Raw genomic sequence first — 17,917 nt, forward strand, 5'->3', positions numbered from 1 at the left:
TCCCACTGCGTTAAATTACTGTCCTACTTCATCATATCACAGCGTCACATAAAAGTATAAAAAACTAAAAATAGCAGATCTGCAAGCTCGAAAGCGTTGTTTCGTGCGCGTATCGAGCTTGCAGATCTGCTGTTTTTGAATTTGAACCCTGAAAAGTTTAACAGTTTGGGACATATGAGGTTTCCACTCCACCGACGGAGACGATAGAGCAGAAGCATGCGGAGAATGATGAGATGCTGGCCTTGGATAGAGAGAGAGAGAGAGAGAGAGAGAGAGAGAGAGAGAGAGAGAGAGAGAGAGAGAGAGAGAGAGAGAGAGAGAGAGAGAGAGAGAGAGAGAGAGAGAGGAGAGAGAGAGAGAGAGAGAGAGAGAGAGAGAGAGAGAGAGAGAGAGAGAGAGAGAGAGAGGAAGATGAGAGGAATAAGGAGCAGCCAACTAAGCAGAGCCCATGTTGTCCACATCGATTTACATGTCTCTGGCATTGATCACGATCCCCAGTGTGGGGAATTTACCTCCACTTCAGAAAGGATGACTGATACAGTGATTATCAGAAAACTGTCTGTGTGTGTGTGGTGGTTGTCTGTGTGTGGTGTGTGGTTGTGTGTGGTCTGTGTGTGATAATCGTATCGTGGAGATTTAATTTATCGTGATATCGTCCTCCGTCATGCACTGGGATCAATTCACCTTTATTTGCCGAGCTGCATATCCGGCACCACTTAAATCCTCTATTGGTAAAAGGTACTTGATACAGTCTTTTTTTCACTCTCTATCAAATGTCTTTGCCAAAAAATAGCCGATCTACAAGCTCACAACGCGTCGCGTTGTGACGCGTTGTGATCTTGTAGATCTGCTATTTTTTGGTATTATATTCCGGCCCAGGATAATGGATTTTGATTATCCCGATAATATCGTAAATCGTGATTTCTTTTGTCACAATAATCGTGATATGAAATGTTCATATCGTCCCATCCCTACAAGGAAGTGGTGAGAAATGGGAGACAAGGAGACTGCCAAATGTTCTAGTTTTTTTCAGTCCAGTGAAGTTCATTGGGATGAAACCGAAATGTACAAAAGACGATACAAAAGTAATGTTTTTGCGTTCTATTTTTGCAGCTCCAGACAGCAAACAAATAGTTTTTTATTTTTATTTGGGTGGTTGTGCAGGAGGCTAACCATCTAGGGTCTGTCTTTGTGTGTGTCTGTCTGTCTGTCTGTTTGTCTGGAGCTAATCTTGCCGGACAGATCGTGCCATACTTTAGTGCCCACTTAGTACCTCCACACATAATTATTTTGTGTATGTCTTATATATTTTGTCATTATGTCTAAAACTGTTACTTTTCAGGATTCAAGTATCAAATGTACACAGGCTCAAAATGGGTCACCTCGCGTGACGTGTCGAGCTTGCGGATCTGATGCTTTTGTGTGACGCTGTAGTATGATCAAGTTGAACATTAATTTATGAAGAAAACAGTTAGAATATGGGGATAAGAGGTTTCTGCCCGACAGCAACGATATTTGCAATTACTTTCACTTGCGCATGCACTCACATAAGCACGTAAGCTTCTGCATGCACTCACGCGGAAATAATGTCAAATTCTTTGCCCAGATCCTGTCTCCAAATTTACAAACAGATTTTGGGCGAGCAGCCTCTCTCAGGAATTCATGTTGACATCATGTCTGCACGCACGCACGCACGCACGCGCACGCACGCACGCACGCACGCACGCACGCACGCACGCACGCACGCACGCACGCACGCACGCACGCACACACACACACACACACACACACACACACACACACACACACACACACACACACGCACACGCACACGCACACGCACGCGCACGCGCACGCACACTCACACTCACACTCACACTCACACTCACACTAACACTCACACACACACACATGAGAGTTACCCCGCTCAATTGATAATGACAGTGTGGTTTGCACAGTAAAATCCTCAGTGTTCATTTCACTCTGAGTGTGAAAATTGACCCATATCTGATTTTACTGTGTGTGTGCGTGCGTGCGTGCATGCATGCGTGTGTTTGTCCTTGAGGCTGGTGGGATGCCCTCCGCTGTCCTTCCCTGCTGGTTGGGGAGCCTCGCTGACAATGACATACTTAACAAGCCTCTACCATTCACCTGTCTAAAACATGCAAGCACACACACACACACACACACACACACGCACACACGCTCGCTGCCGCTCTTTGGCTGAATCCACCGATTCTGTCCAACTGGCGCACTGACCGACATTATGGATAGATGAGGGCCTCTACAAGCTCAATGTGGTCAGTGATTTTGTCATAATCGTTATAATCGTTTCCATGTTGAAAATGTTTAATATATTTTCAAAAATAGTGGAAATAACAGATCTCTAAGCTTACAACGCGCCGTGATGCGACGCGTTGGGAGCTTGTAGATCGGCTACACAATTAAATTGTTAATAGCAATTATTTGAGTGACAATTAATCGTCATGTAAAATGTCATAATTGTGACAGCCCTATAGTGTGTGTCGCTTTACCCCCTCCTCAAACTTTTTTTAATTATATTTCAAGGACCCCCTGCATTAGGCCACAGACCCCCATATACAACTCGGAGAGTTTATGAAAGTAACCGAATGGAGCAATGGACATTTATACATTCTCAGAGTTATGGACCTTTAAGGCAGTTGTTCTCAAACTTCATGTCAAGGACCCCCTCCAACCCCCCATTTGATATCTGGCTGTGGACCGTATAGGAAAATGTTTTGTGGGTGTGTGTGAAGGAGGCAACAAGGTATTTGACCTTGAAGTAAGTGTTAGACTCACTGCACTGCCACTACAACACCAAAGGCATATCCAAGCAGTGGCGTCAGTTCAGAAAAAGCTAAGGTATGGCAACATGACACCAGTCATGTTGCCATACCTTAGCAAGAGGCATGATACATTTATTTTAAGAAGTCCATTCTATTTTTCCCCCCGTTTCTACGGTTTCTTGGGCTGGACATGGCAGCCTGGAATGGTTGTTCAAGTGCAGCTAAACTTGGCATGTTAATAAACGTGCCACAATTAACAATAATGAATTGCACCTGTGCAGCTGACCTGCGGAACCTGGGAATTTACCATTTTATCAAGATGGGGAGAATACAAGTGTGGAGAATATAATTATAATACTTTGTCAAAGTGACCATTTTGTTAAATGTTGCACTTGTTGTTATTTTACTCTAATTTAACAACATAATAACCAGAACAGATAGACAAAGAGACATTCATGGATTTATATTTAAAAGTAACTTTTATATCCCCCCCCTGGACCCAGGGTATGGCGAGAGAGGGCGAGATCATTTAGCGACCTACAACCGGGTCGCGACGTGGTCGGTAGTTTTCAGCGACCGGGTCGCAAAATCGAGCGACCGGGTCGCTAAATGGAGCGACCGGGTCGCCAAATCACCGACCGCGGCACTAAAGCGAGCGACCGGGTCGCTAAATGGAGCGTCCGGGTCGCTAAATCACCGACCGCGGCACTAAAGCGAGCGACCGGGTCGCTAAATCGACCGACTGGGACGCTAATTCCATCGACCGGGACGCTAATTCCACCGACTGGGACGCTAATCCAGCGACCGGGTAGGTAAATCCACCGACCGGTGGTCGCTTCCACCGACCTACTAACCCTAACCCTAACCCTAACCCTAACCCTAAACCTAACCTCAGTAACCTTACCTCAGTTAGGCTAACCTGCCACGCAACCTCCCGACCGTTACCTCAGTTAGGCTAACCTGCCACGCAACCTCCCGACCGGGTCGCTAAATCACCGACCGCGTCGCTAAATCACCGACCGCGTCGCTAAATCACCGACCGCGTCGCTAAAGCGAGCGACCGGGTCGCTAAATCGACCGACTGGGGCGCAAAATCTTCCGACCGGGTCGCTAAATCTACCGACCTAAAACTGCAGGCAGGTCGTTAGATTTAGCGACCGGGTCGGTCGATTTAGCGGCACGGTCGGTGATTTAGCGACCCGGTCGCTCGATTTAGCGACCCGGTCGCTGAAAACTACCGACCACGTCGCGACCCGGTTGTAGGTCGCTAAATGATCTCGCTCCTACTGGGTATGGCAGCTGCATACCCCTGCCATACCCAATTGACGCCCCTCTATCCAAGTATTCTCATTGATCCTTGTAAAGGGTCATTCCCACCAGGCAAGATAAAGATATAAGATACAACTTTATTTTTCATTGAAGTGGATGCCTGGTAGTGTCCACACTGGACGCTAACATTTGTTACTATTTGTTAATGTTTGAAAATATGTTTTTATTTGAAGTTTTAGGTTATTGGGGGAAAACATAATAATGAATACTTCTCGCCTATAATGACAGGGTAAAAGTGGTTAATAGACTTTTCTATTTCCTCCACTCATGAGAATTTAGTGGTAGACTATTCTGAGTTCACAAGCCTTTGAAGTACAGTCTGCAATGGGAAGCTGTTCTTCCCGAAGCTTCAGAACCATATTTCTCATCTGAATTGGGTAATTATTTCCAATTTAAGTACAACAGTCAAGCCTTAGTTTTATTGTAATCAGATGAAACCTCTGAAAATTATTTAAAAAGTTCCTCCAATTTCTGCAGCAACATCTGACTGACGGCAGACCTTCTCTGCGTTATCTTATATCGACTCTGTCGGGTGGAAACCTCACATCTCCAAAACTGTTACTTTTCAGGATCAAAAGTAGAAGATCTACAAACTCACAAGCTTGTGGATTTGCTACAGTACTTTTGATGCTTTTGTGTGACGCTGTAGTATCCTACATAATAGCGACTTTAAGCAAATGGCGACTACGGCAGATGGCAACGGTAACCGGAAATGATCAGCGCTTGATACTGTAGATCAACCTGCTGCTGTCGCAGCCGTCTGTACTACGCCAGCAGCTCCCTTTCCACGTTGCGCCTAAAACGTCTGCTGTATAGACGCGTCGCCATGGGAACCAAAGCGTTCAGTAAAAGGGGTGGGACCCCGTCCCCGACGGCTGTTTGCTTAACGATTTGGATCGCAACTGCGATTGCGTCATAGCAGCAGTAGTCCCGCCTCACGTCCTGGTAGCAGAAACGGGCTCCATAAATTCCCTAATAAACAACCGAATGGCTGTCTATCTGATGTCTGTCTGATATGCATGCTGAAACAGTGCCCAAATTTGGAGATGACTGACATGACTGATACTAACACAACAACGGCAAGGACTATAGTGATCAGTTGATTTACAGAACAGACACACAAACATCTTGAACATGGAGATACAATAGGAGGTTTCTGCCCGACAGCAACGACATAATTATTCTCTTCATTTATTGTTCTTTTGTGTGGCGCTTCTAAAAAGCAATATCCTTGCCATGTGTTGTGTTAATTAGCTGCATAATATACTATGTATGGGGTGGCTGGCTCTGCAAATATGGTCTCTCTCTTTACAGTACATCTAGCAGCTGCTCAATGCTCAATACACAGCACTTTATCAGGGTTAAATTAACACTACATTTTATTTACTGTGGAGTAGCTAACATGTGAGCATACATACAACTGGAGTTAGTTCTCTTTTTGTTCCCTATATCTGACACCAGTGTTCGTCGACTAAAACTATGTCGAAAGATGTTTGTCGACTGCGTTTTCTTCACTGACGAAAACGAAATAAAAACTAAGCTGTGATGACTAAAACTAAGACTAAATATAATATTGTCAACAAAATAAAAACTAGACTAAAACGTTAGGGAGGGACTAGTGCTGAAGAGAGTCATTTTATGTTTGGTTGCTCTCAGGTGTTGCGTGCTGAAAATAGCAGATCTACAAGCTCACAACGCGTCGCAGCGCAATCAAGTGTAAAATCAGTCATTACGATGCCATCAAGGCCTGCCAAAATACATTTTAGTTGACTAAATCAACTGTAGATTTAGTCGCCATAAAATCTTATATTTAGATGACTAAAATTAGACTAAAACCAATACTTTTCAGGTGACTAAATCATGACTAAAACTAAATGACATTTTATTCAAAAGACTATGACTAAAACTAAATAAAAATTTGCTGTCAAAAACAACACTGTCTGACACACAGATGGCTGCGCTGTTGACTGTGATCCTCATATCTCAGTATCAAGGGACCGTTCTCTTGGCCCGCAGCAGGTGACAGAAATGTCTGTGTTTTATATGTGTGGATGAGAGAGAGAGATGTCAGCGATCCAATATTTCCGGCCCTCTTGAGGTTATACACACTCTCTGTTGTGGAGAGAGTGTGTGACATATGTGACATGAATGTAATATTGTGTCTTTGTTGTTGTCACCGCCGGCCTGTCTCTGATGTGGTGTCCTCGTGTCCGCTGGGCTCTTGGCTCTTTTTGTCTCGACCAAAAAAGTTTGGGAACCACTGTTCTAAAGTGTCCTCGAGCAAGACACTGAACCCCCAATTTCTCCCAATGAACAGGTTGGTGTCTTGCATGGTTTCCTCCGCCATCAGTGCAGCGTGTGTCAGTGTGTGTGAATGGGTGAATAGCTGAATTCTGGACATATTTTACTTCATTGAGGACTTTGGAGGTGGTGCCATGGAGGATACCGTTGCAATAGTCGAGCCGGGGTTGTGATGAAAGCATGGATGAGTGCGGAGAATGACGGAGAGGGCCGGATACGGGCAATGTTCTTGCAGGTGCGAGCAGCCAAATCGGCTGAGGTTTTGGACAAGGTTGACTCCCCCTCGCGGCTTGGGAGCTTTTGGCTACGCTCCTTTCATGGCAGGGAACATTGAGTTTTGAGTGTAGCAACATTTTCATAAAATACCAAAGAAGACTTTATTTTTATTATTTACACGTCGCCCACTTCCACTGTGCTTTCTGCGGAGACGCGCATTTAACATAGAATGACAGACAAATAAAACGCAGTACTATGCAGGATAAAAGGGGGAAAATACCAAAGAAGTGTTTATTGCGACCGTAGGGAGCATTTACTATCAAAACCTCCACGGGCTGTCCGTCCGTCCGTCTGTCACACGTCACACGTCACACTTTTGCCCTGCTCATATCTCCACAACCGTTGTTCCCATCCATGCCAAATTTTGCACACACACTCCTTACCTGCCAAACTACAACCTCCAAGGACCCCCGGAGATTCAGGGACCCCCAGGTCCCTGGGGGACCCCCAGGTGTAAAAAATGACCAAATGTGCAAAAATGACCAAATGACCACCCCAACGGGGCTGCTCATGGGGAATTCCTGGGGACCACCCACTCCTGGTGCTCCAGAACGGATGCAAAAGTGGTGACGCCCCAAGTGGAGGACCCCCTCCACTGCAGCTCACATAAAATGCCGTAACTCGGGCTGGGAGCGTCCGGGAGAGCCGGGGCCGGTACCTATTCGTCCGCCAAGGCAACGCGGAGACCCTACCCCTCATTTCTCACATGGCCCTCTTCTAGCGCCACCTTCAGGCCCATTTTTAAAACACATTTTTGGCCACTGCTCCTACAGTTTTTCCTGTGAAATCACGCAAATCGCTCACAGTATGTCTACACTCATCCCATCAACATAAATCTGTCCCATATAGCGCCACCTTCAGGCCGATTTTTAAAAACACATTTTTGGACACTGCTCCTAGAGATTTTGCCCTAAAATCACGAAAATCACTACACAGTATGTCTACACTCATGTCATCAACATGGATCAGGGAGATTTTGGAAAAACACATTTTTGCCCTATTTGTGGAGATAACCGACCTACGGTCGCTTATCTCCCGATTAGGGAGTCTTACTGGTTCTTTTTATCTTCACATCGCCCGCTACCACTGTGCTCTCACCGGAGACGCGCTTGACACCAGAGCCTAGGGGGGGGGGCGTCAACCTTGTCCAAAACCTCAGACGATTCAGCTCCTCGCTCTCGAGGTGGAGTTCTCTGCCATCTTGGTGTGTGCAGTTAACACCTCTGAAGGGGCCCCCTGGCGGGCCGGCTGCTTTCCAGTCTATTGATCCACTTAGCGAGACAGGATGTGACACTGATAGGAGACCCCGCCATCGAAGGCCTTAGCCCCAATCAGGCCAGGTCCATACTCCGGGCTCTCTCTCTCTCTCTCTCTCGCACCGATCGTCCACCGCTAATGACGGCGGCCAGAAAACGATAAACCCGTCGTAATCTATGAGACAAATGATCGCTCGGCGTCAAATAACCAATTTGGATTAGTGTCAGTCTCTTGCTCCCCGTTCGACCTTGGGTTCGAGATGAGGTGGTGGAAAGAGCCAGTGGGTGTTTGTGTTGGGTTCCCCCCCCCCCCCCCCTCCTACAAAAGAAAAAGAGAGAGAATACGTTGTAGCTGTCAGGCGGAAACCTCATATCTCCGTACATATTATTTGCGACCATAAGTCGCAAGTTTACTATGAAAACCGGCACATCTTGTCCACGTATCTCTGTCTGTACGTCACGCCAGACACTGTGGTTCTATGGGTTTGTCTGTGGTTCTATGGGTTTGTCGCTCTGACATCATGCTCTGATGTTTGTCCCGCGTCTGTTTGTACATACTGTATGGCCAGGGTAACATTGCACTTCACACTGGGGTGTGATCTTTTGTAAATTTATACTGCAGTGTCCTAAAAAAGTACCAGAAGTAGCAGATCTGAAACCCTAAATGCGTAGCGATCAACACATTGTGAGCTTGTACTAGCAATTCTTTCGCCATTTTGGAAAAGAACTTTGAAGAGAAAGCGATGGTGTTTGTGTGCGTCTTTGGGTTTTATGAATATTGAACCGGTGATGACCAAGAGCTATAGTGACTAAATAATAACTTTCATTAGATCCATTGGCACACAGCAGGTTCTTTTCCCATTTCCTGAAAAGTACCAGTTTGTGGACATGCAAGGTTTCCAGCGATGAAGTGCATGTCATGGTCCATTATGCAGCGCTGCCCGCATGGCCGCTAGTGTTTAAGTGTCAGACAGGCAGCATGCTGACCTGTCATAGCAGGACCTCAAAACATCAAAGAGCAGGCAGGAGGGAAGACTGGATTGTCTTTTACACCTGATTACCCTCCAGGCTCCTCTTTATTTATTTTTCTTTCTCTCCCATTTCCCCTTTTTGATTGGTCTCTTTCAGCGGTGGGCAAAAGTAATCAAGCCCCCCCCCCCCCCCTCTCCCCCCCAGTAACAGGAGTCAAAGTCTAGTCAAATGTTACGCGCACTACAAAGCGACAAAGTTGCTGGATAGAGGATACTTTCCTGAAAACACTGAGATGTTTGCGACCATAGGTCACAGAATAGTATGTGAACGGTCACAGCTTGTCCGTATAGTATCTCTATCTGTCACGCCTGACACTGTGGTTCTATGGGTTTGTCGCTCTGACATCATGCTCTGATGTCACTGTGATGTCAGGGGAACCACTCTTAACAGAATGGGTTTGCCTCTCTGACATCACGCTCTGGCTTCACTGTGATGTCACACCAACAGAATCCCTTTCATGCCCATACATGGAGTTCCCTGATGTCATCAATATTAAGCTAACAGGACTTCATATGGGAATGCCCATATATGGAGGCCACATCGGCCACACCACACTAACAGAATCCATATATGGCCAAGACAGATGGCTAAGACAGCCCATATCTGTGTGGCTGGTTCTACAGACAAGGATCTCCATGTATTTCACATAACGATTAACTGAGTAAGCATGTTTGGGCTCTCACAGCATCTCTATATACAGTACATGGATCTCCATATGGGTACCAGAGGTCTCCATATATGGGTAACTGGTCCGATATACATCACTGGCCAGATGGCCAAGAATTGGCGCAACCTCGCCCTTTAGGGGGCGAGGTCGCATGTCGCCCTGGGGCGTCTTACTAGTATATATATAATAGTGGGGAAAAAAAGCAGATCTACAAGTTTGCGAGCTGTGAGCTTCTATTATCGAAATAGGGCTTATATAGGTGGTTCATTGGTATTGTACTTGTTTTCCCTCATAGAAATGTATAGTTGAATCATAAGTACAATATCGTCTCTGTCGGGTGCAAACCTCATAATATTATGTCCAAAACTGTTACTTTTCAGATCAGATCATACACAAAAAGTTAAAATATGGAGAAAAGAATCGTATGCCCGATGGCAACGATATTTCTCTTTGAAATGTAGTGGAGTGGAAGTCATGATTATCCAACAAAAATACAAAACACTAAAGTAAAGTACAGATACTTAAATATGATACTTAAATATAGTTGGCCTACGCAAGTAAAACTTTGCTACTTTTAGTACCACTACACAGGGAGGGAGCCAGAATTGTCTTTTTCACCTGATTAACCCCAGGTCTTTTTTCACTCTCTCTCTCCCATTTCACTTTTTGGATTGCTCTCTTTGCCTCTTCCACCCCCGGTCTCTCTCCATTTCCCTTTGTTATTCTCCCTTCTCCTTATCGCTCTCTCACCTCCTGTACCTCCTGAGGTGGAAGTAGTTTGATTTTGAACATAACCACTTAAACTCTATATGGTTATATTAGTGTATTTTCTGTTATTGTAGGGAAAGCTTTCAGTGAAAATAGCAGGTCGACAAACTCACAGCGCTTTAAGTTAAAGAGTTAAAACACTGTCTAGTCTCCCCTTGGCGGAGATTTATAGCGTTTTTGCTAACCTTTGAAGATTCACCGATTTTTCCCAATGTGCATGTAAACAGAGTAGGTGATGTTGATAAGATTTGTCTCTCTTCTTTGAAAAATAACAACATATCCGCAATCATCGGGTCTTTAGTTAGGGCCTCTTGAAAAAAAGTCCTATTTGGACGCAAAAACGCATCTGGGAAAAGATTCAGAGATAAATAAACTTTTCTAATTCCATTTACATCGAGGTGGACAGACCGGGGGATTTCCGGATGATGCCATTTCCCTTTGCATTCTGGGTATTGTAGTCCTTGTATCACTCACGGGTGCGGGGGAACGCTCGCTATAATAATCCAATTTTGTAATTAAAGAAATTACGAGATTTCTCGTCTTTGGCATTGAATGAGTTTAAGGATGCTGGGGTTTAAGTGGTAAAAATATAAATTTGACTTTGTTACCAAGTAATGATGCCTGCAAGTAAGAGTCACAATGCAATGTGTGAGCTTGTACATCTGTTATATTTACTTTTCTTTTTTCCCCTGTTTTTTTTTATTAATAATTCATTACTTATTAATAATCTAAATCTTCAAAGCAACCAGTGACCTAATCTGTCAAATACATGTAGTGGAGTAAAAAGTAGATTTAGTGGAGTAGAATGGATGTAAAAAAAAAAAAGTATCTTGAAGTTGTACTCAAATCCAGTACTTGAGTAACTATACCGTACTCCCAGTTAATTTACACCCCTTGCCTTTACTCCTTTCCCTGTCCGTTTCTCGTACGCAAACTTTGTGTGTTGGCGGACGGTGTGGGACGGACGGGGGAAGGTAAAGCTGCTAATAAAGCCTTAACGACGTGCCGCGGCGATGGGGAGAAAAGTGCACGCCTCTCACAGCCAGGTGCGAGAGTTAATGAGATAGTTAGCCAGATAGATGGGAGGTGGAGGAGCTAGCGGAAATAAAAGATGGGCAGAGTGGGTGGATGTTGGATGTATTTCTGCCCCAGCTCTGGCAGCTGAGCGATGGAAGAGTGCATGGGGTGCATATCTTACATTCCAGAGTCTGTGCCATGCACGGACATTAACAGCACTGCCAGGCCACGCCCCCACGCCCTGTCAGAAGACCCGACTTTGTTGCCAGGTATAGTCTGGCAAGCCAGACACCTTGAAACTCATTTAGAGGGCAGAAAAAACGATTCTGATCCTAGATCAAGGGTCTTCAACAGGGGGTCCAGGACCCCTAGGGGGTACTCAGAGTTACTACAGGGGGTCCTCCAAATCTTTGTGTGATAGTAACTTTTTTCTCCTTTTTTCTATTAAAGGGGAAGACCACCCATTTTCAATATTGAATTATGTCATTAATATACCTTAGAGGAGTTGTGTGAAAAAAAAAAAAAGTTCCCCCTCTTCTGTGTCCTAGAACTGGAGGATTGATTTTGGGGTTTGTATTGTAAAGTACAACGGTGTGATGTCATCACGTTGTGATGAGGTATATTAATGACATAGTTCAATATTGAAAATGGGTGTTCTTCCCCTTGCTGCGAGGCGTTGTGAGCTTGTAGATCGCCTATTTTTGGCAAAGAACTTTGATGTAGAGGGGGAAAAGAGCAGACTAAGTACAGAGTCAAAGTTTTTTAAGTATTGACGGTTCATGTGGTTAAATATCTGAAAACACGAATTGACATGAATCCAAAATACACTGATGATTGTGCTGTCAAATGATATAACTATATGGAAACTATGAAGAGGTTGTGGGCTTCATCTCTCTCTCAACTAAGGGGTCCTTGGCCAGAAAACGTTGAAGACCCCTGATCTAGATTTTATTTATTTATTTTTAATCAGATTATCAGAGAAAACAATTCTTCGCCTTCATAATTTTATAAAGACCATTTCCCTGGGTGATGATCGACGGCAGAACATGAGACATAGTTTTGAAACATGTTGTAAATTGGGTGGTATTCTACTGTAGCATTGGGTCTTAGTTTCATCATACACTTGAGGCCCTTTCTTCTTCAAAAACAGAGACAGAGTGTGCTTTCTGAACCATCTGAAGCATACACAACAACAAGTACAAAAACTTAATATTAGCATAATTTAACAGGGAACATAACAATGTGTTCTCCACCAGCGGTTTCAACAACAACAACACTCCACCAACGACCAAGCAAGAAAAACAGGAAGCGAACTGAAACGCTTGGAACTTGGTTGACAGAGTTTCATTGCTCTAGTAAATCATTAACTAATCTCAAAATAAGTGGCCAGCGGTGCAGTTAAGTCCTCGTAGAGCCCATTTCTTCTGATTTCAATTAACTAAAAGGACGAGCTTAGAGGAAGCTTAGCAAGCGCTACGCCGCTCCTGGCTCCGTAGCGTTTAGAAAGCTCATCTCATGGAGTCGCGGGGAGCATTAGCATCTCTGCAGGGAGACCCTTGCTGCCAGCTATACGGTAGCTTGCTAGCTACCCTGGGCTCAGTCTTCTTAACAACTCACCTCAGGCTCAGGTGAGACTGAGAGAAAGAGAGGGAGAAGCCTGGTGAAGCACTACTGATAGTGTTCATTAGCTCACGGATTAGCCGCGATTAGCCCTAGCCGCTATTCCCCATTGATACCGATGCTAATGCAAATTGCTGCTGCTGTAGCACTTATACCTCTATTCAGACAAGCTGTGCTTTTATTGTGCCAAGTGTGTTCTGATTCTCAGGTGACTTGTGACTTGCTTTTACTCCTGTTGCACTACAATATCATTGCTGTCGGTGAGAAACCTTGGAGGCTATATCTATGTTTCAACTTTCTATGTTTTATTTCGGAAATTAATGGGCTTCTTCATCATACAACACAACTAGTGTCAAATGAAAGTAGCAAAAATAGACGATCTACGAGCTCACAACATTGTACAAGCTTTGCTTAAAAAATTTAGTAGTCTAGTATTTTACCCTTCCTGAAAATGTAATGGATTCAAAAGTACAATATTTGTCTTTGGAGTCAAACTCACAATTATCCTAAAATACAGATATAGGCCCTATACTAAAATGTTTTACTTACATAAGTAAACAGTAGTACAGTACTCAAGAAAGGCATCGGTGTCATTGTATGTTTTTCTGTTGTCTGTTCAAAAGCAGCTATATACAAGCTCACAGGGCACCACTTCGTGCTGCGCTGCTATCTGCTATTTTTTTTACCACTGATTCAGAAGGCATTAGTAGAATCGGCCTCATGTCCGTCACTGGAAATGGAGACTGGAGATTACACTGCACAGTAGGTGAGCAATGAGCCAACTTATTCTACCTCAGGTTGACGCAGGAAAACACACATGGAGACGACATGTATCTGATCAAGGTGCAGCCAGCAAAAAAGCAATAACAAGATTGTGGTATAAAAGTGACCCTCCAGCTTGTGAGCAGTGGCTGTGCATTGTGGAGGAAATGATATGACGGAGAGATTTACACACAAACTCAGGATACAAGAAGAACTGTTTCTTGAGAAATGGGAGAAATGGACTGGATATAAAACTCAACAAAATGACACCACAAACACTAAAGTCCAAAGGACACGAGTGGAGAAGTGGCAGATCCTTCCACCTGGATGTCACTCTACATGAGTGTGCATAAAGCCCGACGGTGTGACACAAAAGCAGAGTGAAGGCTGCATGCGCCGGCTCGGCGGATGGGACAGAGTGACATTGACAGGAGCGACAGGGCTAAAGACACCGCCACACGCACGAGCGCGCACACACACACGCTGCCCTTTCATCTTCCCCTCGTCTGTCAAAGCCAGGAGATGGAGGGCTCTGGGCGGAGCAGGAGGTCGGCTGATGGAGAGGGAGGGAGGAGATCTTGTGCAGGGGAGGAGAATAAAGATGAGAAACTAACGTGCACACGTCTCTTCTCCCGCCGGGTCTGTGTCTGTGAGCAACAAAGGAACATGGACGACTTCTGTGGCCACCCTCCTCCTGACTGTCAACATTCTGTTTGCTGTCGACACGGTGCGCTGTAGCCTATGTTTGTGTGTGCTTGCATTGCAAATGTCTCAGTCTCCGTCGATGTCAATGGGAGGCATATACAATTTTACATTATACAACAGTCCGACGAAGCAATCTGATTGTTTGAAATAGCTATCTACCCGTGGTGATATTGAACATTATGGAACGGGTCTCATCAAACAAAGAAATCAGCACTTCTGGCACTGCCAACTGCGGCAACACAGGCGTGCTGATATTCACGATAACACACACCCTCTCGTGTAATATTACTTAATTATGCAACAAGTAGTTCGGACAAAGCAATCTGATTGGTTGAAATAGCTCTCTACCCGTGATGATAATGAGCATTATGGAACATGCCGATATTCATGATAACACACACACTCTCGTGTAATATTGCTTAAGAGCATTAAAAGAGTGCAAAAAACTACAAACAAAACATTAAAAGGACATTTGATAGGTAATCATTCTCTGACCTGCTCAGGTGACCTCAGAGAAAACAAACCCAGAAGGTTGTTATTACTTTGGGATTATTCGGCAGGTGAGGCCTCATCGCTAGGGCTTAATCTGGGGATCAGCTCATGGTGGTGACGGCATTAACCTCCCAGGGAAAGATCTACTCCATGGCAGTTAAAAAGCCAAACCGCTAAGAGTGCAGATTAAAAGCTATAATCTTGTTGTGTGTCGTGGTGGAAACCACGTACAGGGGTGTCGCACCAAATTCTGGGCCCTGGGTACAAGGATTCACTGCGGGGCCCCCCATGAATGTTTTTCATAGGGAGATTATTTTGTGCTATTGAAAAAAATAGCAGATCTATAAGTTCACAGCGCGGCACTCGGTGCCGTGCTGTGAGCTTGTAGATCTGCTATTTTAAAGAAATCGTGAAAATGTGTGCAATTCTTTGAATATTTCAAATGCTTCTACTGTATGTCAGTGGTGCTCAAATGTGTTCATGTGAAGGACCCCCAAAATAATATGTATTTGGCCAAGGACCCCCATTTCAAAATATTAATCCCAGGGACTCCCCCTGAAGCAAAATTTGAGTTACAAATGTTCGCTTAAAAAATACATGTTGCACACATTTTCACAACTTTTCAAAAATAGCAGATCTACCAGCTTCCAGCGCGGCACTCGGTGAGCTTGTAGATCTCTATTTTTCTGTAGCTAAAGTTATTAAGGCCCCTCCACCTTAGTAACTCAGGCCCTAGTAACTCTGTCAGGAAAATGGACCCACGGCACAGCGATATACGGTATCTGAAAATGTTATGTGCTCTCCTGACAGAGAGAGGTAATTGCACCGGTAAGACCCCGAGATTTGACCTCGGTTCTCGGTCTAACATTTTCAGTGGAAGAGTATACAGTATACTGTAGGGAGACCACCTTCAACCACTGCAGATGTACTGTGTTATCATGTCTACCATACAGATTGGTTAAGATTGCTTTAACACACACCGAGATACAGTAACACTGGGGGTTTACTTTACTGCTTAGGCCTGTCACAATTATTATACAATCGTCTGATCGCAATTCTTTTGTCATAATCGTCATAATCGTTTCCATGTTGAAGAATGTTCAAATGTTTTCAAAAATAGTGGAAATAGCAGATCTACAAGCTCACAACACGTCTTTGTGACGCGTTGTGAGCTTGTAGATTGGCTAAATAGCTATCAATGTTCTTTAAGTGTAAAGTTGTCAAATCAGTCATTTCTTTGTATATTTAGGTTGTGTCATATCTGCCATGTGCAACTTCAAAGCCTACAAGCCAAACAGAAATGTATAATTGTCAACGATTAATCGTTAACCGCAATTATTTGAGTGAATCGTCAACTTGCAATCGTGACAGCACTGCTGCTGCTACGACTGACAGTAAGATTGCTTAACCCTCTCTCTCTCTCTCTCTCTCTCTCTCTCTCTCTCTCTCTCTCTCTCTCTCTCTCTCTCTCTGTCTCTCTCTCATCCAGGTGGAGAGAGAAATAGCCATTCTGAAGCTCATAGAACACCCTCACGTATTAAAGCTACATGACGTCTACGAAAATAAGAAATACTTGTAAGTATCTGCAACTTTACTATGCTGTATGTTGAACGTTTCTGTCCTCTCCCATGATGCATCTGTTCTCTCCTCCAGGGGCGTCGCACCAAATTCTGGGCCCTGGGTGCAAGGATTCACTGCGGGCCCCCCATGAATGTTCTTCATAGGGGGAGGGGGTTTAACCCATTTAGACTGGGAACGCATACACATTATTTTGTGCATAAAGTATTGAAAAATAGCAGATACACAAGCTCATAGCGAGCTTGTAGATCTGCTATTTTGGAAAAATCGTGAACATTTGTGCAAGTCTTTGAATATTTCAGATCCTTCTAAGGTTTCTTGAAAAAACTATGTTTCTATGTCAGTGGTGCTCAAACCTTTTCATGTGAAGGATCCCCAAAATTATATATATTTGGCCACGGACCCCCATCTCAGAATATTTTGTTCCAGGGACCCCCTAGAAGCAAAATTTGAGTTACAAATGTTCGCTTAAAAAACAAATATTCAAAGATTTGCACACATTTTCACTACTTTTCAAAAATAGCAGATCTACAAGCTCGCAGCACGGCACTGATATCTCCTTTTTTCAATAGCTATAAGTATCAAATAATTAAGGCCCCTGATGCTGTATGTTGAACATTAGCGTCCTCTCCCATGATGCATCTGTTCTCTCCTTGTACATGTGCATGCGAGCAGCATGCAGGCATGAAACTTTTGTATAGTTCACACAATGTCACTCACTTACGTTTTCCTTTCATACGGCGGAGAAACCTTTGAATGATCCCGTAAATCACATTGTCACCCCGAGCGACGTTTCTGATTGGTTTGTCGTGCCTGGAGAAGGGTGCTGATAATAGCATTTGCTGGGTGGGTTGGGGGGCATTGCACCATTAGCGTTGGCGTGAAGCATTTAATTTAGTGGCGCTCGCTAGAAGACAGCTAATGGTGGTGGGGGGGCTTGCTTATGTAAACATCATGACATACTTATCAGAAGCAACACTGCTGCGTTAAGAAACATTAGCCTGGAGAGTGACAGTCACATCTGTCTCCACGCACGCACGCACGCACGCACACACGCACGCACACAAAAAAAAAAACGCTTTTAATCCTAAAAACAAACTTTCTTTTGTGAGTACCACTAGCGTCTCTGACCTCGCAAAGTCTATACTGTACGTTTCACATTTACAGTAATTTGACAGTAATACACACACACACGCACACACATTAGCTAATTTTAGTGCTGGTGAGTGACAGGGCCACAGGCCCTCTCGTCACCCCCCTCACTCTTCGGAGCGGTGTTTGTCAACTCAATTCAATTAGCTGCCGTC

At 44.4% G+C, this 17,917-nt stretch overlaps 1 protein-coding gene across 1 annotated transcript in view; it reads left to right on the forward strand.

Moving 5' to 3' along the window:
- Positions 1-17,917, forward strand: part of brsk2a (BR serine/threonine kinase 2a) — a gene marked incomplete at both ends in the record, with an annotated part of 440,510 nt that overhangs the window by 286,867 nt on the left and 135,726 nt on the right. The window contains one exon of the mRNA XM_080736976.1: positions 16,522-16,607. Within this exon, the coding sequence (XP_080593102.1) occupies positions 16,522-16,607 (86 nt within the window). The remainder of the gene's footprint in view (positions 1-16,521; positions 16,608-17,917) is intronic.

This window comes from Nannobrachium achirus (assembly GCF_963921795.1).
Source record: "Nannobrachium achirus genome assembly, chromosome: 11".
Taxonomy (NCBI): Eukaryota; Metazoa; Chordata; class Actinopteri; order Myctophiformes; family Myctophidae; genus Nannobrachium; species Nannobrachium achirus.